Below are 25245 nucleotides of genomic sequence, written 5' to 3'. Positions count from 1 at the left end.
GTTTTTCTATTTCTTTGTTGGCCGGGTATGGTTCCCAATCAGAGGCAGCTGTCTATCGTTGTCTCTGATTGGGGATCATACTTAGACAGACTTTTTTCTGTAGGGTCATTGAGGTTGGAGGGGGGGGGTTCAGAAGGGATTTGGGGGATGGYGAAGGGTCTATTAGAAGTTAGTAGGGCTCTTTTTTATTTTCTCAGAAGTACTGAGTTAGGTAGGAGGATTTAGAAATGTTGAAAACTGTGATTGACCACACACTCCAGCACATTAGGTGGCGGCATGCACCTTTAACGTTTGTTTGCAGAGCCCCATTATATCATAGAAGAAGAAGAAGAAGCGGAAGAAGAAGAAGACTGGGGTAGGGGTGCTCATGTTGCTGGGGTTCCGAAGTGTCCGGTGCGAGAGATGAAGGTTGAAGTGGCCAGAGTCAGAGTAGTGCAGAGGATGTTGAATGCTGAGGCAGTGAAGAAAGCAGAAGAGGATCTTTTATTATTATTTGTTATTTCACCTTTATTTAACCAGGTAGGTCAGTTGATAACAAGTTCTCATTTACAACTGCGACCTGGCCAAGATAAAGCAAAGCAGTGCGACACAAACAACACAGAGTTACACATGGGATAAACAAACGTACAGTCAATAACACAATAGAAAATCTATATACAGTGTGTGCAAATGTAGTAAGATTGGGGAGGTAAGGCAATAAATAGGCCATAGTGGCAAAATAATTACAATTTAGCAATTAACGACTGGAGTGATAGATGTGCAGAAGATGAATGTGCAAGTTGAGATACTGGTGTGCAAAGGAGCAAAAAATAAATAACAATATGGGGATGAGATAGTTGGGTGGGCTATTTACAGATGAGCTGTCTACAGGTGCAATGATCGGTAAGCTGCTCTGACAGCTGATGCTTAAAGTTAGTGAGGGAGATATAAGACTCCAACTTCAGTGATTTTTTTTCAATTCGTTCCAGTCATTGGCAGCAGAGAACTGGAAGGAAAGGCGGCCAAACAAGGAGTTGGCTTTGGGGATGACTAGTGAAATATACCTGCTGGAGCGCGTGCTACGGGTGGGTGCTGCTATGGTGACCAGTGAGCTGAGATAAGGCGGGGCTTTACCTAGCAAAGACTTATAGATGATGGGTCAAGGGTGGATCAAGGGTGAGGGATCCTATTGAGTAGTAGATTTGTGCCAGCACAGAGGGATAGGGCAACGAGTGAGTTATGCTTCAGTAAGGTTGGCTTCTTAGCGTTCATAGCAATGCTTATCAACTCTACTGAAAAAAATGGAATGTAAATCACAGAGAAAAGATGTTGTGGTGGCAGCTGCAGAGAAGTATTTGGGTATATGAGATTTGACATCAGAAAATGTACAGGGTGTGTTGAGGGGTGGTTTCCCATCCTCCCAGGCCGTTGGCATGGTGCAGAAGCAGATAGAGTACAAGTAATGGAATGAGTGGTGGGTTTTAGTGTGGGTGGTAGCTGGAGAGATGTAGGCTACCTGTTTACATGTAAGTATTTTACTGCAGAAGAGGTGATTTGTATTTTTATGAAATAGTGTTATTTAGGTGTAGGGTTAGTTGTTGGTGCAAGCTTTTCCTTTTAGGAACAGGAATAATTCAATTAAGTTGACTGGCTTCACACTTTAGTACCGTAGGTGGCGGTGTATGCACCTTTAAGTTGGATGCGATCCGCCAACCAATCACAAAGAAGAAGAAAAAGACAGCTTCTGTTTGCTCGCTGTTTGTATCAAAAGCATCACCTCCTAGGCCCGTGTCGTCGTTTTTCTGGTATTATCTACCGCCCAGCCATCATGTCGTCCAGAACATTTTTCGTAGGAGGAAACTGGAAGATGAACGGTGACAAGAAGAGCCTGGGCGACCTCATAACGACCCTGAACACCGCAAGCCTCCACGATGAAACCGGTATACATTTTTTTTTGTCTCAAAGTATCTTGTCTAAAATTAACCCTAATAGGTTGTTTACAGTTCATTCTGACTGATACCAATATCCAATACTTGCATGTAAAGAGTAAATATGAAATGGTTTTTTTAACACTAAGCGTCAAACGACACCATGACATTGTAGTTTCGTGACGTGTATCTTTTGACCGCTCCATCCATGCAGGGTTGTTGGCCTAGACTAGCGCGAGTTGTGCTCATTGGACTGCGCATAGTTTCTCTTATCTGAGTGCATCGATGACACCTGGGCTTTGCATTCCCAATACGCCTGCTTGTCTGCAATGCCTTTTGACTTGAGAGTGACTGGCTAAACACTGGTCCTGAGTCAATTTTACCACAGTCCTAATCATCTGTCACTTGCAAAGAAACCTGATGCTTGGCCAGTGTTTATGGGATAGGCCAGGGTTCCCCAACCGGTGGGCCGAATTTYGCCCGCGGGTGGTTTTTCATGGCCCCCCATGTTTTCAGATTTAAAAAATAAATAAATGTCATTGTTGGACATAAAGACTGTAAAAACTAGAGGTCGACCAATTATGATTTTAACGCCGATACCGATTAATGGACGACCAAAAAAATGCTCATACCGATTAATCGACCAAATATTCTTTTATTTGATATATATTTTTATATATATTTGTATAATGACAATTACAACAATACTGAATGAACAAGGAACACTTTTATTTGAACTTAATCAAATGCATAAATAAAATCTATTTAGTCTCAAATAAATAATGAAACATGTTCAATTTGGTTTAAATAATGCAAAAACACAGTGTTGGAGAAGAAAGTAAAAGAGCAATATGTTGCCATGTAAAAAAAAAGCTAACGTTTAAGTTCCTGTCAGAACATGGAACATATGAAACGGTGGTGGTTTAATTTCCCAGTTAACAGGGTTATAATGCGTGATTCCTTGCCATTTTATTGTTAAAGCCAATGGGTGTTTTGGTTTTAGTTTTTGTCCTGCTTCACCTACTCAACATGCATCTTATTGGCTGGTTTGCGAAGCTTGCTTACGAGGAGGATGTTTCAGTTACGAATCGTCTCAGTGAACAAGCACCAAACCGCGGTAAGTTGTTGGTTGCAAACACTGTACGTCAAAAGTGGGATGTTTCTTATACTCCCATGATATTAAATGTACAAATTTATATAAATTTGTTTGTAAATTTATTCGAACATCACCACAAGATGCATGTTTTTTGGAGAATTATGTGGTTGTGCATTTTTTGTAAAGATTCCCGCCATACTACTAGCAACTTACTGATGTCGGTGGGGGGGGTTTCATATATTTTTGTACAGTGCGGAGTTGCAGAGTTGATTGTGAGCCGTGCATTACATGACGTTGCAATTTTGTGCTGTTACCTTCAGAATAAAACTCCCATGGACTGGTGCTACACGGTTTGGAAATGTCCGTGTCGAGAATTGATTGTACACAACGCAAGCAGATGACTGTTACACCAGTAAAGAATTTTAGTTTAAGTTATGATAGGAATTATGACGCGTCGACTATTTCTCTCATACCATTTGTATTTCATATACTTTGACTATGGATTTCTTATTAGGCACTTTAGTATGCCAGCCTAATCTCGGGATGTATGATAGGCTTGAGTCATATAAAAGCGTTATGTGCGTCAAGCATTGCTAAAGCTGCTGGCAAACACAGTAAAGTGCTGTTTGAATGGAATGCTTACGAGCCTGCTGCTGCCTACCACCGCTCAGTCAGACTGCTCTGCTCTATCAAATATCAAATCATTAGACTTAATTATAATATAAATAAACTCAAAAATACGAGCCTTTGGTCATTAATTGGGTCAAATCCGGAAACGATCATTTCGGCAAAAAAAAAACGTTTATTTTTTCAGTGAAATACGGAACCGTTCTGTATTTTATCGATGGGTGCATCCCTAAGTCTAAATATTGCTGTTACACTTAGTACAACCTTCAATGTTATGTCATAATTATGTACAATCTCTGGCAAATTAATTTACGTCTTTTTTAGGAATATATGACTTCACACAGTTCGCAACGAGCCAGGCGGCCCAAATGCTGCCAAAACCTGACTGCTTGCACGAACGACAAGAGAAGTGACAATATTGCCCAATTATAAGAAATTTCATGTTAGCAGGGCAATATTAACTAAATATGCAGGTTTAAAATATATACTTGTATTGATTGTAAAGAAAGGCATTGATGTTTATGAATTAGGTTTGGTGCAACGACAGTGCTAAAATCATCACCCGTTTGGCGAAGTAGGCTGTGATTCGATGAGAAAATTAACAGGCCACCGCATCGATTATATGTAACGCAGGACACGCTAGATAAACTAGTAATATCAACCCATGTGTAGTTAACTAGTGATTATGTTAAGATTGATTGTTTTTTATAAGATAAGTTTAATGCTAGCTAGCAACTTACCTTGGCTTCTTGCTGCGCTTGCGTAACAGGTAGTCAGCCTGCCACGCAGTCTCCTCGTGGAGTGCAATGTAAGGCAGGTGGTTAGAGCGTTGGACTAGTAACCGAAAGATTGCAAAAACAAATCCCCAAGCTGACATGGTAAAAATGTGTCGTTCTGCCCCTGAACAAGGCAGTTAATGCACCGTTCCTAGGCCTTCATTGAAAATAAGAATGTGTTCTTAATGAACTGACTTGCCTAGTTAAATAAAGGTGTAAAAATAAAAATAAAAAAACGGCCAAATCGGTGTCCAAAAATACCGATTTCCGATTGTTATGAAAACTTGATATCGGCCATTCCGATTAATCGGTCGACCTCTAGTGTGTGTGTGTTCCCAAACAAGGACCAGTTGCGCTCTGAGGCAGCTGATGTTGGTGGGATTTGGAGGATGATGGAGGCAACAGGGGAAAGAGCCTCAGATCCACAAAGTACTTTCCACCAGGTGGCTGATGAGATATGTTGGCACGACTGCTATATTGCATCGCCATCCCAAAGCCCTTGCTTGGAAGTGTACTTCGCCAGACTGCCAAGAACCTTGCCCTGTTCCAGGCRAAGGTGGCGAGACACGGRAGTGATGACACCYTAGGRCTTGTTGATCRCTGRYCCAGACAGGATGCTCTRGCCAGCATTCTTGGGGTCCAACATGTATGCTGCGMTGTGTATGGGCTTCAGGCAGAAGTCTTCATGCTTTTTGATYCATTTCAGAACTGCAGTTTCCTCTGCTTAGAGCAACAGTGAAGTGAGCAGGGCAGTACGGATTTCTTCTCTTACATCTGCAAGCAGAGTTTGAACAGTAGACAGGATGGCATTGTCTCCCTCAATCTGTGCAATGGCTACTGCTATAGGTTTCAGGCTGCTTACCACTCTCTCCCAAAATACATCATCCAGGAGGGTCCTCTTGATGGGGCTGTCTATATTGGCAGASTGTGATAAGGCCATCTCTTGGAGAGACTCCTTCCCCTCCAGGAGACTGTCAAACATGACAACACCACCCCAACGTGTTGCTGGGCAGCTTCAATGTGGTGCTCTTATTCTTCTCACTTTGCTTGGTGAGGTAYACTGCTGCTATAACTTGATGACCCTCCCCATCCTTAACCATTTCCTTGGCTTTCTTGTCGAGTGTATCCATTGTTTTCAGTGCCATGATGTCCTTGAGGAGCAGATTCGGTGCATGAGCAGCACAGCCAATGGGCGTGATGTGAGGGTAGGACTCCTCCACTTTAGACCAAGCAGCCTTGATGTTCGCAGCATTGTCTGTCACCAGTGCAAATACCTTCTGTGGTCCAAAGTCATTGACTGCCTTCAGCTCATCTGCAATGTAGAAACCAGTGTGTCTGTTGTCCCTTGTGTCTGTGCTCTTGTATAATACTGGTTGAGGGGTGGAGATGATGTAGTTAATTATTCCTTGCCCACGAACATTCGACCACCCATCAGAGATGGTTGCAATACAGTCTGCTTTCTCAATGATTTGCTTGACCTTCACTTGAACTCTGAACTCTGCATCCAGCAAATGAGTAGATAAAGCATGTCTGGTTGGAGGGGTGCATGCTGGGCGAAGAACATTAAGAAATCTCTTCCAATACACATTGCCTGAGAGCATCAGAGGTGAACCAGTTGCATACACAGCTTGAGCAAGACATTCATCAGCATTTCTCTGACTACATTCCTCCATTGAGGCAAAAAAACTTCTGATTTCAGGAGGACCGTGAGCTGMTGCTATCGATAAGGTGTCTGATTCATCATTTTCAACTCGAATAGAAGTAGAGGGACTTTTGTCAGAGGTTGCTTGTTGTGAGCGTTGAGGGAACTTTATGCACTTGGCTAGATGATTCTGCATCTTTGTTGCATTCTTCACATATGATTTGGCACAGTATTTGCAAATGTACACAKCGTTTTCTWATACATTCGCTGCAGTGAAATGTCTCCACACATCAGATAGTGCCCGTGGCATTTTCCTGTAAACATTAGGGAAAAAGTTAAAAAATTGTGTGTGTGTACAGATAAATAGTTAAGCAGTTAAATTAAACAACTCCTTTTGTAWGATAAATGTTTTAAAATGAAACATGTATGGTAACAGGTGAATTAACACTCCTCGGTTAGCAAAAACCCACATGGTAGCGAAAACTAACTAGCAGAAATTGTTAACAAGTTAGAAGTTATTTAAACACACTTTGCTGTAGGCTACTATTTAACAAGAAATCATGACATAAAATATATTCACCCCACCCAGTATTGTAATCAAAACTTTCCAGAAAGCATGTAGTCCTGGGCTCAGACAGTGTAGTAGTGTGGGCTCAATAGCATCTCATTAGTGTGTAAGATCTTGAGAATCAGCTGTATATTTGATGGAAGAATGCACTGTGCATGCAGAGGGTTGCAATTCCATTTAATTGGGGATAGTTTAACCAAAATATACCACAAGACCTAGAATTGCCTTAAGTGTATTCCACAAAAAAGGTTCACTGTTATAAGAGAACATTTTAATGAATTTAAGCAAAATACCCGAGCTTAACTTCCCATGGAAAAATTCCAGAAATATACCGGAAGGTTTCCGACCCATTGTAACCCTAGATGTGACAAATACAATTTGATTTGATTTCTTTCTGCTGTTCTCGTAACTCCTCCTACTGTCTCCATCTCTTGTCTCCTCACCCCCACCTTTTTCCCTCTCTCTTATACGCTCACACAGAGGTGGTGTGTGGCGCTCCCACCGTCTACCTCGACTTTGCCCGCTCGAACCTGGATGCCAGGATCGGTGTTGCCGCACAGAACTGCTACAAAGTCGCCAAGGGGGCTTTCACTGGCGAGATCAGGTAAGACTCCACTCTTGCATATGACGACACGTCTTCCACCTTGAGACAGAATCTGTGACGGAAAACTTGTTGAAGATGGCCTCTTTATTGGGCGATTTTTATTTTTGGGTTCTCAGATTGTTCTGGTAATTCTCACATAGGAACTTCATTGGGAGGAAGGATGTTGAACATGTTTTTTTACATTTGTACATTTGTAAAAAAATAAATATATATATATATATATATATATATATAATAATTTCTCATGATGGAATTGGCCTATTTAGACCTATCCATGCGTCCTGTAAGATCCTATGATCAGTGAACCGTACATGTTACAGACAACATCTTGGATTTATTATACTCCTTATAGTGTTAGACATATGGAGTATGTCTAGATTCTGAAATACACATTTTCACATGAATATTTTTAATGTTGGATAAATTAATCTCAAAACGTWAAAAAAAAKAAAAACATTTTGGTTATAACATTCTCTTCAAACACGTCATATTTCCACAGTGGGCTCTCTGGTACTTTTTAATGATATGAAACACTTTATACATAGAAATTGACATTATAGGTCATTAACCACGAGCGCCGACTGTCGGCTAAACAGCCGATTACTCATTTTCACCCTGCTACTTTTTCTACCAGAGATGTGTTTCCATCAAACAGACTTGTTGRGGATAAAAGGCTGTGCGTGAACACGAAGTGCACATAAACATTTTGCCGTTAAATTCCCATGTACCGAKTGAAAAATACCAGTTAAATGGGTTTCCATGGCATTTTCAACTATACTGATGGTTTCGTCACGACAGATGTTGCGTTATGTAGCGAATGTGCCCACTCTGGTCTTGATATGTGCTCTCTAGCCAACAGCTGGCAGATACAGTGAGGGTAGGCTACATACATGATGAGATGATTATGGATATGAGCYAGATCATTTTTATTTGTCAAATYTCAGCCAAGCATGGATCATCATGTCACCAGAATAAGACCCTCGATATTTATTGGAAAGGAGGATCGTGCTCATCACCGTTCACTTTCACCACCCTGTGAAGTTGATCACAATTMATTTKATCTGTAGCCTAATAAACGTTGTTCTTTCCTGAGTTGTAGTGGGAGGACCCTCTTGACTCTAAGTTTACTTCGATATGATGGTTATTACATCAATATTTGCGCATAAAGGCATTTCCACCTCCATTTCTCGCAGAAACAAGACGATCCCACCATGTCTGTTGGCATTTATAAAATTGTACCGACATTTCATGTTTCCATCTGCCCGGTCGTGACTTTTTTCATGCGTCAGGTAATTAATCCGCATGCACACTGAGTGAAGTTGGTTGAATTTACCCAAAAGTCTACTAAAGTGACTTTTGTCCTTGTTGCTTGGCTATTTACATTATTTTGTTCATACACTAGGTTGTTATTCATAATTTGAAGAACAGACATTGTGGCTATTCATATTTTGCAGTAAAACTGTAAATAAGACATTCATCTCAAGAGAAAGGTGCAGTATGTAGGAATTGATCTGCCATTTCCTGGCTGCTAGAATCCTAATAGTTTGCCTAATTTCAGTTTGGGACAAAATCAAGCTGTCATTATGCAGAGAATCATTGTACCATCTAAACTGCTGTGAAATATATTTTCCATAACCAAAGATATTGTATTTTCAGCTGGTGTACAAAACCGCAAGTTAAAGACGCAAAAATGAAAACTTACGAACGGGAAGCATGTAAATGCAGCACTTAGAACACCTCTACTGCTTCTTAGACTTGCTTTCAATGCGAATGACAGATCTATAACTCACGTTTCTATGTGAATTTGGTCTGGTTGCCAAAAAAGTGACATATTGCAGCTTTAAATGTTTAATGTGCTTTTACTTAGAAAATAATCCTGATCATATAGACAAGATCCAAAATAACTACAAATACACTGAATTCCTACATTTCCTGTATTTTAAATGGTAAAGTCATGTCTTCTACACACAATGACACAACTGTTTCCAATCAGGATGTACATTTGTTCACTACTTTTTATATTTGGCTGCTACGCCTGGTGCTAGTCACCCGCAGAGGGAGTTCCCTTTTTGAATCCATTTTCCCATTCACTGTGTTGGTGGTGCTCATAACATTGATCATACCTTCAGGCTTAGCAGAGAGCCCCGCACTGGAAATGTGATGTACCTGTAGAGTGTATTGTCCCAAACAATGCCTTAAAATGAACACAATCAAAACGGGGAGTTGACAATTCTCACATTGAATAAATTAATGTGAAAATTGAATTTCAGAATCAAAAATGGCCACTTTCATCATGATAAAAAAATTAAATAAAAATGGTTTGATACAAATGTAAAATGAATTTCAAACAGCCTTCCTCCAAATTAAGTTTCTGTGAGAATTGCCAGAACAATCTGAGATACCAAAAATGTATTTTGCCCTATTTTCAATTAAATATACTGTTCTACTATTAGTGGATGTATTGAGTCTCCCTCTCTCGCTTCCTCAGCCCTGCGATGATAAAGGACTGTGGCGTGGAGTGGGTGATTCTGGGCCACTCGGAGAGGCGTCATGTGTTCGGGGAGAGCGACGAGCTGATTGGTCAGAAGGTGGCCCACGCCCTGGAGAGTGACCTGGGGGTGATCGCCTGCATCGGAGAGAAGCTGGAGGAGAGGGAGGCTGGAACCACAGAGGACGTGGTGTACGCCCAGACCCAGGCCATCGCAGGTAACAGCTGGGCTCCAACCCTGGGTCTGATGTGCGTCACAGGGCTGTTAGTCCTGTGACTTAACACCGTAATCTTTCTTGTGATACACCACACCAGCACATGATGTACAGTATATACCCATTGTTTTCTCCACTGAATACTTCAGTGGGATTTTTTTTTATGTCCATGGAAGCTCAATTGTATCCCTTCTACCCACTCTAGATTCAGTTAGCCCGCTCTGTATAGCACTGTTGCACACCTTCCAAAAATGTTTCCAAAACCTTCCAATTTCGGTTTAAGTGGAAAATGTTAGTCTCAAAGGCCCTGGATGTTGCCTTGGGMGAATTTTGTGACCGTTATTCAGGAGGCAGTCAAAGGGGTTGGCAGTAGTTCARTAAACGGTGGTGTTGCATGATGGGAACCCTTGCCTGAGACCAAAAAATCCATTCCATTCAATTGGTTTACCTACCACATATTGTTTTATACATTTTAAGGCGATTAGTGGTAGGCCAAACAWACCTTGTCATTATCTACATACAGTGCCATCCATTATCTTGATAATAAGCTGTTGTGTTGTAGACAACGTGAAGGACTGGAGCAAAGTGGTGCTGGCTTACGAGCCCGTGTGGGCCATCGGTACCGGTAAGACAGCCTCACCCGACCAGGTACGACTCATCACCGTTTCATAACAATATTGACTTATTTACATAAAACATGCATACTTTACTGTGTTATTTAAGTTACAAGCCGCTCTGTGGGAAATGCATTTTGTTTTTACCCTCCACACTCAGACCACTTCCAGACAGTCCGTGAAAAATGATTGCTTGAGAAATTGCTCTTTGCTATGAAGCAGTTTTAAAAAAATATATAAATATTTTTTTATTCAAAACAATCACAGTAAAGTACTTAATTGTTAACCAGGAATGATTTGATATTGAGATGGCTGCATTGGAACTTTTTAATCTTTATTTATCCAGGCTAGTCTCAGAGAATCTATTTTTCAAGAGATCTGGTCCAAGAGAGATCTGGTTCAAGTGTGCATGTACCTATTTGCTATACAGGGCATTCAGAAAGTAGTCAGACCCCTTTACTTTTTCCATATTTTGTTACGTTACAGCCGTATTCTAAAATTGATTTAAAGATTTTTTCCCCCCTCAATCTACACACAATACCCTATAATGACAAAGCGAAAACAGTTTTTTAGAAATGTTTGCACGTTTATTTTTTATTTTTTACAAGACTCATCACATTTACATAAGTATTCAGACACTTCACTCAGTACTTTGTTGAAGGACCTTTGGCAGCGGTTACAGCCTCGGGTCTTCTTGGGTATGACGCTACAAGCTTGGCACACCTGTATTTGGGGAGTGTCTTCCTTGTCTGCAGATCCTCTCTAGCTCTGTCAGGTTGGATGGGGGAGTGTCGCTGCACAGCTATTTTCACGTCTCTCCAGAGATGATCGATCGGGTTTAAGTCCGTGCTCTGTCTGGGCCACTCAAGGACATTCAGAGACTTGTCCCAAAGCCACTCATGCGCTGTCTTGGCTGTGTGTTTAGGGTCGTTGTTCTGTTGGAAGGTGAACCTTCAACCCAGTCTGAGCTCTGGAGCAGGTTCTCTCTGTACTTTGCTCTGTTCATCTTTCCCTCAATCCTGACTAGTCTCCCAGTCCCTGCCGCTGAAAAATATCCCCACCTAATGATGCTGCCATCACCATGCTTCACCGTAGGGATGGTGCCAGGTTTCCTCCAGACGTGACGCTTGGCATTCAGGACAGAGTTGACTCTTGATTTCATCAGACCAGAGAATCTTGTTTCTCATGCTCTGAGAGTCCTTTAGGTGCCTTTTGGCAAACTCTAAGCGGGCTGTCATGTGCCTTTTACTGAGGAGTGGCCTCCGTCTGGCCACTCTACCATAAAGGCCTGATTGGTGGTGTGCTGCAGAGATGGTTGTCCTTCTGGAAGGTTCCCATGTCCACAGAGGAACTCTGGAGCTCTGAGTGACAGAAGTTGTGACCAGGGCCCTTCTCCCCCGATTGCTCAGTTTGGCCGGGTGACAAGCTCTGGGAACAGTCTTGGTGGTTCCATTTAAGAATGTTGACGGCCACTGTGCTCTTGGCGACCTTCAATACTGCATTCATTTTTTTGGTACCCTTCCCCAGATCTGTGCCTCGACACAGCTCTACAGAAAATTCCTTCAACCTCATGTCTTGGTTTTTTGCTCTGACGTGGACTGTCAACTGTGGGACCTTATATAGACAGGTGTGTGCCTTTCCAAATCATGTCCAATCAATTTAATTTACCACAGGTGGACTCCAATCAAGTTGTAYAAACATCTCAAGGATGATCAATGGAAACAGGATGCAACTGAGCTCAATTTCGAGTCTCATAGCAAAGGGTCTGAATACTTATGTAAATAGGGTATTTGTTTTTTATGTTGAATAAATGTGCAAAGATTTCTAAACCATTTTTTTTTTTTTGCTTTTGCTTTGTCATTATGAGGTATTGTGTGTAGACTGATGAGGAAAAACATTTATTTAATCAATTTTAGAATAAGGATGTAACGTAACAAAATGTGGAAAAAGTCAAGGGGTCTGAATACTTTCCAAAAACACTGTAAATTCCAGCGTGTGTGTGTGTGAACTTCTCGTCTCGCCCCAGGCCCAGGAGGTGCATGAGAAACTGAGGGAGTGGATCKGGGCCAACGTCTCTGAGGCCGTGGCCGACTCCGTCCGCATCATCTACGGAGGTCAGTAGGGGACACCCTGAACCCAGCGCTGGGAAGCCTATCTTATCAGAGGGTCTTTTCCATTCTCTACAAGGCTGCTGATAGCTAAGAGACAATCCCCAGAGACACTGTTCCTAATGGAAATGTTAACAAGTATGTATTGGGCTGAATAGAGTTGGGGCCAATTAACACTGACAAACAAAATGGAATTTAGAGCATGTATAACACTACTTTGGTAGGTATGTACATTGGTATCTTGATAATATTAGTGTTCCTAAACCTTTGATATACAAGAATTTCATCAAAGTTGTATAATATATGTACACACACATGCTTGTGAGGTTATTTTGTTTAACCAAAGTCCCTCCCGTCTCCTCCAGGCTCAGTTACAGGGGCCAACTGCAAAGAGCTGGGCTCCCAAAACGACGTGGACGGCTTCCTGGTGGGCGGAGCCTCCCTCAAGCCAGAGTTTGTTGAAATCATCAACGCGCGTGCCTAGAGCGCACAAGAGCAACCCAACCTGCTGCTAGTAGTGTCCTGTGACTGTCCCTCTTCCCAGAGTCTCTGCGTGACAATGTCTTACCTGTGTTTTTGTGTCTGTCAACAGGGTACTATTTGACTCGCTTTGTACTACACTGTAGTTTAGGGGCCCGCCACAGTAAAAGTCCCATATTAAGAATTCCAGATTTCTCCATTGGTTGATGCAGATGGTATTCTATGTGTTGAGGATGGGACTTTTTATTATGGAACGGCCCTTTGGATGCAAGTTCCTAACAACTGCTATATCAGTATACATTCTAAAATATATTTTTCGGATATATTAATAAGCACTGCACTTGATGTTCCACACTGGATATGTTTTCACTCACAACTGTAGAGGGACCAGGACTTAGTGTATTGCTAGTGACTGTACAAGTTGCATTAGTCACTAGAAGCACAGTCATGCACGTGCTTGGCTTAGTCCTGCCCTTTCTCTCCTATTGGTTGAAGCACATGTCAGTAACATTTTCCAGCAAAAGACTGTCAAGACCAGCCTTGTGGGTTTAAGACGACTTGAATAAATGGTTTGGTCTGTGCTGTGAACTTGCCTGTGTTCTCCCTCCTTTGAGTCTGTCCTCCGTTTCTGTGGCTTTTTATTGTCATGTCGTCGACCTTGAGGCATTGCATCATTTATTAGAGCCAACTGAAGTCTCTCCAGTTACTGCATGACTCTAGTAGAAATTACTCCTTACATCCACCAAAGGCACACTGGATAATACTTTCTTATAAACAAAATGATTGAAAAGGTGGAACAATCACTCACTATTAAGATGTATTTCTGTTATTTAAACAACAATTAAAAACTTGATGTTTCAGCCATCAATGTCCTTCCTTCATCAGAACCTTTTACAATGATTGCGTTTTGTCTGAACCTCTACTCACCTGGTTGAGCACCCTCCACTTCTTTCCATTCTAAACAATCAGGATTTTAGTGTTTCCCCTATATTCTTTTAGCAGCAGTGTGCTGCTTTTAAGATCAGAGTAACAAGTTACATATCTTCCTCAGAGAGACCTCCAAGGTAACTAGCAAGCTTTCTTGTAATCCTGAAAGTGTAGTCAACCCAATTTTTAAAGGGATACTTTGAGKATTTTGGCTATCTACTTCCCCAGAAAGGTGAACTTGTGGATACCATTTTTATCTCTGCGTTCAGATTTAAGGAAGCTGCTAACTAGTGTTAGCGCAATGACTGGAAGCCTATGGGGAACCACTAGCTGTTCCTGTGGACTTCCAGTCATTGTGCTAACGCTAGTTAGCATTGGCTCATGAAACTACCTCAATGGATGCATTTACACAGGCAGTCCAAACTCCCTTCAAACTGGATGCAGAGACATACAAATGGTAGATAAAAGGCTTCATTGCCAACATCCTGATGTATCCCTTATAGATATATGTAATAATTGTTAGCTAAGATACAGTAACTTTACACTAGCTAAATGGTAACAATATGGTATAATCAATTCACTTGCCAAACATGAAATAGTGTTACAGCAAGTATTTGCCATCTGTTCTGTATTTACATGGGAATGTTGTGTGATAGTGGGAGCATACTGTGGCATCCAGCGCCGTAAATTGAGAACTACACGTACAGCACACAGATGTGCATTGGTTGTAGAACAAGAAAAAGTTTTAACATCAGTAATTTACATTTGTGTGTAGGTAATGATGTAGGAAGAGATTGCCCCCAAAAGCTGATCTGTCATTTTTTTATAACAAAAGGGGGAGGGTTGTAAGCCGATCCTAGATTTGTACAACACTGATATTAATACAAAAAAAGAGAGTGAGGTTGAAACTGTAAATTAGCATCATTTTATTTCAAATTTTTTTCATGACAGGCGTTCTGTCTTTCAACACAGCAATTCTATTGCCAGAGTAACCAAAGGAAAGTAGGCAAAGAGGAAACGGGGACAAGCTTGGAGGAACAGGCCAATTCCTGCAATCATAGCAACACCAGGAGAGTGTGGAAGTAACAAAGAAACAACAAAAACGAGGGATGACTGCAAAGCCAGGAAAGGAAAGTGGAGAAGAGGACGAAGGAGGGAGAGTGCAGTTTTGTGTTATCATGGGTGAATGAGAGCAAACACAACTGCAAAACACAACGTGTATTCTTTTTTTTCTCAGCCTGTAGTTAGTCTGTCCTTGTCAGCCGGAGTGTCGCTTTTTTTGTAAACAGCGTTGTGTGTTTAATTTTCTCTGACACTCATATCTGTCTTTCTTAGGTGCGCTTCAGGCTTCATATCTACACTTGTGTGTCTCTATGTGCATGTTTGTGTGTGTCGGTTGGTCTCTATATCTTTATCTGTCCATCTGTCTTTGTGTCTCAAAGTAACTGTGCATCTCATGTTGCTTAGTGGCTCTGTGCATATGGTTGGTGGCGATGTGTCTGTCTGTCTGGTCTCACAGGGCAGTGGGGTTTCTGAAGTTATAGCCTGCAAAGCGAGCTTGATCCCCCAACTCCTCCTCGATCCTAAAGAGACCAACAGAATGGACAAGGAGGGAAAGAGAAAACAGGTAAATGCATGTGAACTGAATTTGTATCTGACATCTATTTGCTCCAAGGTAAAAGCCCAGGCAATCTGATCCTAGATCTGTGGTTACATACACCTCCACCCGTAACTATTAACCCAGTGATCATCAGGGGTTATAGGAGCTGTTAATAGGGGTCATGCAATCTCATGCAACTCCTAACTGGAACCATTAACCCAGTGGTCAGGGTGTTATAATGGCTGTTAATGGTGCTGTGATTGGGCAAGAGGCCCTCCCTCCCCTGTCCTGCTAAGAGCCCAATGGGATTACACTGAGCGGATCCCAGGTGCTCTCCGTGCTCTGACTGGCTCTCACACATGGGGTGACACTGGCGTGCCGTTAGCATGCGCGTCACAGCAATTAGCTTGGCGACGCTTGTTTAGAATGGGATATGTGGGAATATGCTCTTGGCTACGCTCTTATATGTAGACACAGGACAAGATTCAGTTTACTGTAACTGAGTACTAACCTTYAACCATTGAGGGTGGAAGGTGAAACTGACGTTAGATCAGTGTCTAGGGGCAACGTTGTTCTACTCCTATTCTTACTTTTGGGGATTGTTTACCAGGAGCTTGTTGGTCTCTACATAGTACAGCTATGGTATATGTTCATGCATGCTTGTGTAGCACGTGGGGATGTGTGAAACCTACTCCTCAGTCTGAACTGTCCTGCTTGCGCCGCCTCATTTGAGGCGCTAAGACGCTGGAGGGTCCCGAGTTCGCGCCAGGTATGGGCCGAATCAGGAGGAAGTGGTACTCGCTAAGCAAGCAGCGTGACGTCCTTTACACTTACAGTTGAAGTCGGAGGTTTACATACACTTAGGTTGGAGTCATAAAAACTATTTTCTCATCCACTCCACACGTCTTGTTAACAAACTATAGTTTTGGCAAGTGGGTTAGGACATCTACTTTGTGCATGACACAAGTCATTTTCCCAACAATTGTTTACAGACAGATTATTTCACTTATAATTCACTGTATCACAATTCCAGTGGGTCAGAAGTTTACATACACTAAYTTGACTGTGCCTTTAAACAGCTTGGAAAATTCCAGAAAATTATGTCATGGCTTTAGAAGCTTCTGATAGGCTAATTGATATAATTTGAGTCATTTGGAGGTGTACCTGTGGATGTATTTCAAGGCCTACCTTCAAACTCAGTGCCTCTTTGCTTGACCATCATGGTAAAATCAAAAGAAATCAGCCAAGACCTCAGAAAAAAATATTGTAGACCTCCACAAGTCTGTTCATCCTTGGGAGCAAATTCCAAACGCCCGAAGGTACCATGTTCATCTGTACAAACAATAGTACGCAAGTATGAACACCATGGAACCACGCAGCCGTCATACCGCTCAGGAAGGAGACGCGTTATGTCTCCTAGAGATAAACGTACTTTGGTGCGGAAAGTGCAAATCAATCCCAGAACAACAGCAAAGGACCTTGTGAAGATGCTGGAGGAACGGGCACAAAAGTATCTATATCCACAGTAAAACGAGTCCTATATCGACATAACTTGAAAGGGCGCTCGGCAAGGAAGAAGCCACTGCTCCAAAACCGCCATAAAAAAGCCAGACTACGGTTTGCAACTGCACATGGGGACAAAGATTGTACTTTTTGGAGAAATGTCCTCTGGTCTGATGAAACAAAAACAGAACTGTTAGGCCATAATGACCATCATCATGTTTGGAGGAAAAAGGGGGAGCTTGCAAGCCTAGAACACCATCCCAACCGTGAAGCACAGGGGGTGCAGCATCATGTTGTGGGGGGCTTTGCTGCAGGAGGGACTGGTGCACTTCACAAAACAGATGGCATCATGAGGAAGTAAATTATGTGGATATATTGAAGTAACATCTCAAGACATCAGTCAGGAAGTTAAAGCTTGGTCGCAAATGGGTCTTCCAAATGGACAATGACCCCAAGCATACTTCCAAAGTTGTGGCAAAATGGCTTAAGGACAACAAAGTCAAGGTATTGGAGTGGCAATCACAAAGCCCTGACCTCAATCCCATAGAAAATGTGTGCAGAACTGAAAAAGCGTGTCTGAGCAAGGAGGCCTACAAACCTGACTCAGTTACACCAGCTCTGTCAGGAGGAATGGGCCAAAATTCACACCAACCTTATTGTGGGAAGCTTGTGGAAGGCTACCTGAAACGTTTGACCCAAGTTAAACAATTTAAAGGCAATGCTACCAAATACTAATTGAGTGTATGTAAACTTCTGACCCACTGGGAATGTGATGGAAGAAATAAAAGCTGAAATAAATCATTCTCTCTACTATTATTCTGACAGTTRACATTCTTAAAATAAAGTGGTGATCCTAACTGACCTAAGAAAGGGAATTTCCGACTTCAACTGTACATGCAATAATACACATACAAGTATATTATTATTCCTTTGCGATGCAGTATTTATTATGGAAAAATTATGATTTATGGTTTTGAGGTGCAGTATGCTTTCACAAGAAGCAATATAAGCCACTGAGTACAATTCGGAGGGATAGCTAAAGAGGATCATGTTTGACCACTGACCTCATGAGCTGGTTGTACTTAGCCAGCCTTTCAGATCTACATGGGGCTCCTGTCTTAATCTGAGAGAGAGAGACAGAATTAGAACAGATTTAGTGAAAGCGATACAATGTTGTGGTCAGATTTGTATAATGGTTGGGGTCTTCTGTGTCTGTATGGGACGCTCCGCATGTCTTTTTGAGTGAGTGAGTGAGTGAGTGAGTGAGTGAGTGAGTGAGTGAGTGAGTGTGTACCTGTCCAGTGCAGAGCCCCACCACCAGGTCAGCGATGAAAGTGTCCTCTGTCTCTCCCGAACGGTGACTGACCATCACCCCCCAGCCATTGGCCTGGGCTAGCTTACACCTGAGAGAGAGAGAGAGAAGGTGTCAGGCAGCTATATATAGAGAGGGATAAAGAGAGAGTGAGGGGGATAAAGAGAGAGAGAGAAACAAAGGTGGGGGCTCGGAGACAAAAGAGAGGGAGAGTGTAAGAGTAGAATAAGCATGAGGGTACTAAAAGGAGAATAAAGTAAAAGTATGATTGATGGCTATATTAATACATTTTAATTGAACGACTTTGAATGACTGTTGGCTGTACTTACGGTCAAGATTGATGACAACAGTTATAGATGATAGATAGCTGTAAAATGTCAATGATTGATGGCTATGAGTGTTGTAACATTTGACAAGTATATAGATGGAAGTAAAGTATTGGCTATGTAAATATGGCTGATTGATGATAATACGAATGTAAAAAAAAAAAAGCTCATTATTTTCTTCATTCAATTATCTTTTATTTAAGTAGGTAACTGCCATTGAGATTGACTTCTCTTTTTCAYGGACTTCCAACCTGGCCAAGAGACTTGATGATTYACGGCTACATAAATGTGCATGACTGACGTCACACTTTACTTGAACCCTACCTKCGTCATAAGGGCTACATAACCTTGTTATAGATCATCGTAGTGTTTCTCCTATATATTACCASGTCATCTCTTTTTCAAGGACAGCCTGGCCTAGTGATTGAGATTGACAGATTGGCTTGATGATTGACATCTATATATCAAAGTGATTTATTGACAGGTCATGTGACGTGGGTCTCTTACGCCTGGATAGCTTCAGTGACAGAGCCGATCTGGTTGACTTTGAGCAGTAGGCAGTTGCAGGCCCGCTCCTCGGCAGCCTTCTCTATCCTCTTGGGATTGGTCACCGTCAGGTCGTCCCCGACAACCTGGATGCCCACGGAAGCCGTGAGGCGGGACCAGGCGGCCCAGTCGTCCTGGTCAAACGGGTCCTCGATGGACACCACTACAAAGAGGACAAGGGGAGAAGGGTTTAGTGGAGTGCACACTCAGTTAGGACATGTACTCAGTCGGGGTTTGGAACGGAGGTTTTTCTCTAGGGAGCAAAGCAGTAGACAGCCATASTGTTGTAAGAGGAAATGTGTCGTGGGATCTTTCAACATGAAGGTAGATATGACCTTGAACTTGTAAATGTAGGATCAGCCTGTTACCTCTATAATTGAATTGAATTGAATTGAATGGATCTGAATTGAAACAAATGAATTGAATCAGTCAAGGGACCTCATTGACTTTTTTTTTGTGTTATCCCTAGTTTTTTTTTAAATGATGCACTGTGTGTATTTTTTAGTATCTCAAATAAAATCAATCAAATTCATGTCAGATTGAATTAGGAATCCAAWAGGTGTCAGGTGACTGTTTGCCTACCTGGGTAGTCGTTAACGAAGCCTTGGTAGATTTCTGACAGCTCCTCTCCGCTGATGTGCCTGTCAGCGTCCGGAGGAGACTTGAAGTCCAGGTCGTACTTCCCCTCGCGGTAGAACTCGGACGCCGCCACATCCATCCCGATCACCACCTTATCCGTGAAGCCCGCTTTCTCGATGGCTGTCTTTATCAGCTCCAACGCTGAGGGGAGAGACGGAAAGAGGGAGGGGAGGATGGGAGGAAAGAAAGATAAGTGTTGGGCGGAGATAGAGAACGAGAGAGGAAGGGTGTAAGGGTAGACTCTACCTAGCCTGTGAATCACTCTGTTTCTGCTTTAGCCTACTTGTCTTGTTGCTTGTTTGGTGACATGATACTGCTGTGTTGCTGAATGCAGAAATAGTCAAGTATCCAAGCTAGCGTGGGGTCGAGAGTGAGGCAGAAAGGTTGCAGGAATACATACACGATTCTGTTCTAGATGCTAGAGAGATACTACAGAGCAAAATCTATTCTAAGAGCCTACAGCTGACACTCCTTTAGGCTTTTCACACTTCTTTTTGATCTTGCCAGGGTTTCGACTTCCTGTCACACCTAGCTACTTCAATAGTGGGATAGCGGCATCACTCTTTCCCCAAGGGGCCCAGGAGCAAGGTGGGTTGTTTTTTTTTTTTTTTTCCTCTCGCTCTCTCTTCTCTCTCTCTCTTCTGCTCTCTCTCTCTCTCTCTCTCTCTCTCTCTCTCTCTCTCTCTCTCTCTCTCTCTCTCTCTCTCTCTCTCTCTCTCTCTCTCTCTCTCTCTCTTCTTCTCTCTCTCCTCTCTCTCTCCCTCTCTCTCCCTCTCTCTCGTCTCTCTCTCTCTCTCTCTCTCTCTCTCTCTCTCCTCTCTCTCTCTCTCTCTCTCTCTCTCTCTCTCTCTTCTCTCTCTCCTCTCTCTCTCTCTCACCACACACACACACACACACACAGTTAGTTCAAAGATCATCTGATACACATTGCCTTGGCTGTTGGGAAATGTGAGAAAAGAAAGCCTTGAGGAGGACACGTTGTGACAGACATACAGATGGGCAGACACTGTACCAGAGGCAGGTTGGAAACTCATTAAAGCATACCACCTTAGATTTAGGATTTTATCTCTAACGCCATTTTAGATTTATGGCTGCTGTTGTCCCATAGACATCGCAGCAAAGACTAGATTGTGGGTGAAACGATTTGTCTATTGGTATAAATGCTCATACAGAATGTGGGCAACCAAAAACAGTCCACTATTTTCAGTGCCCCCAACTATGACTGTGGTGGCCACGGAATTTCGTCAGCAGGTGATTGTCAAGGTAATAACTGCCGGTCTCACGATAATTGACCGTTAATTAACATAAACACATTTAGCATCTCCTGGCTTCCACACATAGCCTACAAGCCACTGATGCAYACCTTTGGAACATCTACATTTTAAAAAGTCTAATAAATCCATCTAATATAGCCTACACCTTCACAATAAATCCATTATTTATTTTAGACAGGTCAAAAGAAGCATGATATGAAGGAAATGTAGTCTATTTCAGGAGAACAGAATAGCATAGCAGTTGTCCTTATGTTAGGTCCTCATCTGGCTATGCCAAATGGCTGTGGGCTACATTAGTTCATTTAGCAGACAAGATTTTCTTAGAATTCCATGGCATTATGTTATAGTATGAAGAAGACAATTGAACAAAGCTGAATAAAAGAAAGGATATTTTCTCTAAACGATCTGTGGGAGTGRGCACATGCYACTATTCTGTGTTGAGCGGTTAACAAAGAAATAGGTACTCCTATATGCTTAATTTAGAGTTATTAATGTAACTTTAGTTGTTCTACAAACGTTGGGCTATATGTTTTGATTTGTAATACATTGTAAGGCTGCATGATAAGACTCTAATGATGATTTGAAAAAAGTCACTTGAAAGATATGAGCTCTCAGTCTCATTCACAATTTGACAAGCACTTGATAATGCCTCGAAATTCACGGCAGCTCCCCTTTGTGTGGCCGTTGTGCCCTTGGCCCGGAGTGCTGCGTTGTGCTCTTCTCCCTGAGTGCTGCCCGCTCCGAAGCCCCTCTCACTCACATGGCTCTCCATCATGTGATCGGGTCTTTCTCACAGGCTACAAGTGAAGACAGACACATCGGAGACGCAACTGTGCACATCCTTATCTAATTCCGAGGTGCATATTGAAGATACTGGATGAACTGTCCACATTTACTTTTCATCAGCCAACAAGATGAGGCCTAACGAACAGAAAAAGCACTAGCCTATGTCAATCTACTATCCCCCATAGTACAAAAGTTGACCTATTCTATTCTGTGCGAGTAATAAATATTCCAAACATAGTCTGGGACAGTTGTGGGATGTGATAGATTCCAAATTAATACAACTACTAGCATCCCTCCCCAAAAAATTGGCTTTGTAGCTGACGCAACAGATCAGAGCGTTTAGCTTAAAATGTTGATAAACAGCGGTCTAAGGCACTGCATCTCAGTGCAAGAGGCGTCACTACAGTCCTTGGTTCGAATCCAGGCTGAATCACATCCGGCCGTGATTGGGAGTTCCATAGGGCGGCGCACAATTGGCCCAGCGTCGTCCGAGTTTGGCCMGGGTCATTGTAAATAAGAATTTGTTCTTAACTGACTTGCCTAGTTAAATAAAGGTTAAATAAAATAAAAACATTTGGCTATTTCTTCACATTATAAGCACAGCAATGTGTACACGACAGAAGGCTATAAGCATTAGCAGGAAAACAGCATTTTCAAAATGTGATTACGCATGTAATGCTTTTATTATAGAAGGTGCATTTTTATGGTGAAAATGATCTTCCAAACTTGAAACTCATGAGTTGCGTATGTACGCCAGTWAGGCTCTACACCCCTTATAAAGCAGATWAATGTGCTTCATTTTAAGAAGTTATTTGGCCACTWTATTTGTGATACAAACCTTATCAAAACATATAGGCRTATAGGCTAGGCTACAAGAGGTGTGCGACTATGATTCTAAAAAGTTGCGCAAAAAAAGGGCATTGTCTCTTGCCTTACGCTGGGCATCATTCACTAGTGATAATATATAATTATCACAGTAATTCACAAGTGATAGGCTAATATTGTCACCCATCAGACTATTCTTGATTTAATCTTGTCTTTACATATACTAAATAATATATGTGTGAAATTTGTTTTGATTTAGAATGGACCATTATCATGCACCTATCTCGAAACAGGGGCAGGGGAAAAAATACATCTTAAATGGCGAATGGAGTACTGCTTTTACCTTGGTTAATTTTCATGCCATCTAGGTAGGCTATACTCKTGTTGTAAAGATATGCAATGTGCTTAGTATTAGGAAAGTTGAGAAATAAACATAGTAGGCCTAGCRTATGGAAAGCTGATMGGKTCCTCCTCTTTTTAATAGAGGCCATCACTCTMTTTTCTCGCGCAATTGCATAACCTATAGAAATGTTGCYCAACATGAGCTCATGGGCTCTCATTAAGTGTTTCAATAGATAGTCGATGACATTTGCATTGATGTCAGAGTGATTAGAAAGAAAATAGAGTGCTGAGTACCAGGCAGTTAGCAAGTTTGGWAGGCTACTAATGACCATCAGCAGCYTCAGKGCTTGGAGAAGCCTAATTACCGTGACTAAACGGTGCAACAGCCCTACCCCCAAGAGCATGTATAATTTGAACCCTGGTTAAAGTGTTACCAGAGTCGTGTTCAGTGGGGCACACAGCAAAATGTTTTGAAACAGAAAACAAAAACGTTGTCCATAATGCTTTCTTGTGTTTGGTACGTTATGAACATGACCCAAGATAGAAGCAAAGTGCCATGGATATCCTATGGTTGGATTTGTACCGGAGATATCTTGCTCGGTAATCCAACATCTTAACCATTAAATCAACTATAAAATCCCTGTAGACCGAGGGTGACAACTGGGTTTACAGGTCACAAGACTGTGGTTCTAAATGAACTCTGCTGCACTTACCCTCACTGTTCTCCAGGATATTGGGGGCGAACCCCCCCTCGTCGCCCACGTTGGTAGCGTCCTGGCCGTACTTCTCCTGGATCACCCCCCTGAGRGTGTGGTACAGCTCGGAGCCCACCCGAAGCGCGTCTCTGAAAGACTCCGCCCCGACAGGAAGTACCATGAACTCCTGCATGGCTAGCTTGTTGCCCGCGTGGGAGCCTCCGTTGATCACGTTGAACGCCTGGGAAGGAGATGAGAGGAGACAAAGGGGAATTAGCAGTTAGGCCAATACCCATGTTCAGCAGATACTGGTACAGTTTCTAATTTCCCATATATTTTTCATATACAGTATATTTCCTTTATAACATACATACCATTATGGTAAAACCATTCACACAATGACTGTTTCAGTGTTGAATCYTTGTTATTATGCTACTGCTACACCTTCTCTGATATAACCGTTATATAAGTAGTGTCTTACTGGAACTGGGAGCACCAGKTCTGTGTTTCCCGCCAAGTCAGCGATGTGACGGTACAGGGGGACCTCTTTTTCTGCTGCACCAGCCTTGCAAATGGCCAGGGAGACTCCCAGGATAGCATTAGCACCAAACTGAGCTGTCGACGAGGAAGGAAATGTGACAAATTTCAAAAAGGTCTACCAAAATCCGGGTTCAGACAAAAGCCCATTCTCTCAGTTGATGGTGGACCTGAACTGATTGGGGGATACATCTTGACACATTTGATCTGTTTCTTTGGTAGGAACCCGGGAGACTCACACTTGTTCTCTGTGCCGTCCATTTCAATCATCGTGTTGTCCAGTTGCTCCTGCTCCACAACACTGATACCCTATGGGACACGTCATATTTACACAGTTCCTTTACAAGCATATTAAAACGTTCATTATATTGGTAAGTCATCGAGGACCAATTTTCTAATTCAACAAATGGATGGATGACCCGCGACATATCTGCACACAAGAAATATCTCATATTTGCAGCCACCTATGAGCCAAACCCTCAAAAGTATTACCTCTTGCACACATCATAGATGTAACAYATTTGATTGTATAGAATCAGAGGTACAACATCATTGAGTTGTAAGATGTTCAGCTCATTTCTATATCTACGTTCTATAACCGCAGCCCAATGTCTCTCTCTCTCTCTCTCATCTGCAAATCTATATGCACTCACAAGAAAACATGATCACTGTCATCTAGCTGACAAAACACGTCCAAATCACAGTCCTTCAACTCACCGATGCTATGAGGGCAGGAGCCAGAGTGTCATTGATGTGGCCCACTGCCTTGAGCACACCTAGAGCAGAGAAAGAAGGCAGATAGGAGAGA

General features: G+C 42.2%; 2 protein-coding genes across 3 annotated transcripts in view; one reads left to right on the top strand and one right to left on the bottom strand.

Moving 5' to 3' along the window:
* Nucleotides 1-1672: 1672 nt before the first annotated feature.
* LOC111955672 (triosephosphate isomerase A) lies at nt 1673-13597 on the top strand. Its single transcript, XM_023975924.2, has 6 exons — nt 1673-1919; nt 7097-7220; nt 9709-9926; nt 10486-10571; nt 12564-12651; nt 13011-13597. Exons 1-6 carry the CDS (start codon nt 1679-1681, stop codon nt 13127-13129), a joined length of 876 nt encoding a protein of 291 aa, XP_023831692.2. The 5' UTR covers nt 1673-1678; the 3' UTR covers nt 13130-13597.
* A 1357-nt stretch (nt 13598-14954) lies between these two features.
* Nucleotides 14955-25245, bottom strand: part of LOC111955666 (gamma-enolase) — a 20859-nt gene continuing 10568 nt past the window's right edge. For both annotated transcript variants that reach the window (XM_023975911.1, XM_023975912.2), the window contains 9 exons: nt 25155-25213; nt 24677-24746; nt 24382-24515; nt 23919-24141; nt 19922-20119; nt 19301-19502; nt 18450-18558; nt 18220-18278; nt 14955-15635 (listed from right to left, as the gene is read on the bottom strand). In XM_023975911.1, coding sequence (XP_023831679.1) covers nt 15566-15635; nt 18220-18278; nt 18450-18558; nt 19301-19502; nt 19922-20119; nt 23919-24141; nt 24382-24515; nt 24677-24746; nt 25155-25213 — 1124 coding nt within the window. In that variant the 3' untranslated portion in view covers nt 14955-15565. The remainder of the gene's footprint in view (nt 15636-18219; nt 18279-18449; nt 18559-19300; nt 19503-19921; nt 20120-23918; nt 24142-24381; nt 24516-24676; nt 24747-25154; nt 25214-25245) is intronic.

This window comes from Salvelinus sp. IW2-2015, linkage group LG31, assembly GCF_002910315.2.
Source record: "Salvelinus sp. IW2-2015 linkage group LG31, ASM291031v2, whole genome shotgun sequence".
Lineage (NCBI taxonomy): Eukaryota > Metazoa > Chordata > Actinopteri > Salmoniformes > Salmonidae > Salvelinus > Salvelinus sp. IW2-2015.
The sequence above is the reverse complement of the archived record's forward strand: the minus strand, read 5'-3'. Positions and strand labels throughout refer to the sequence as shown.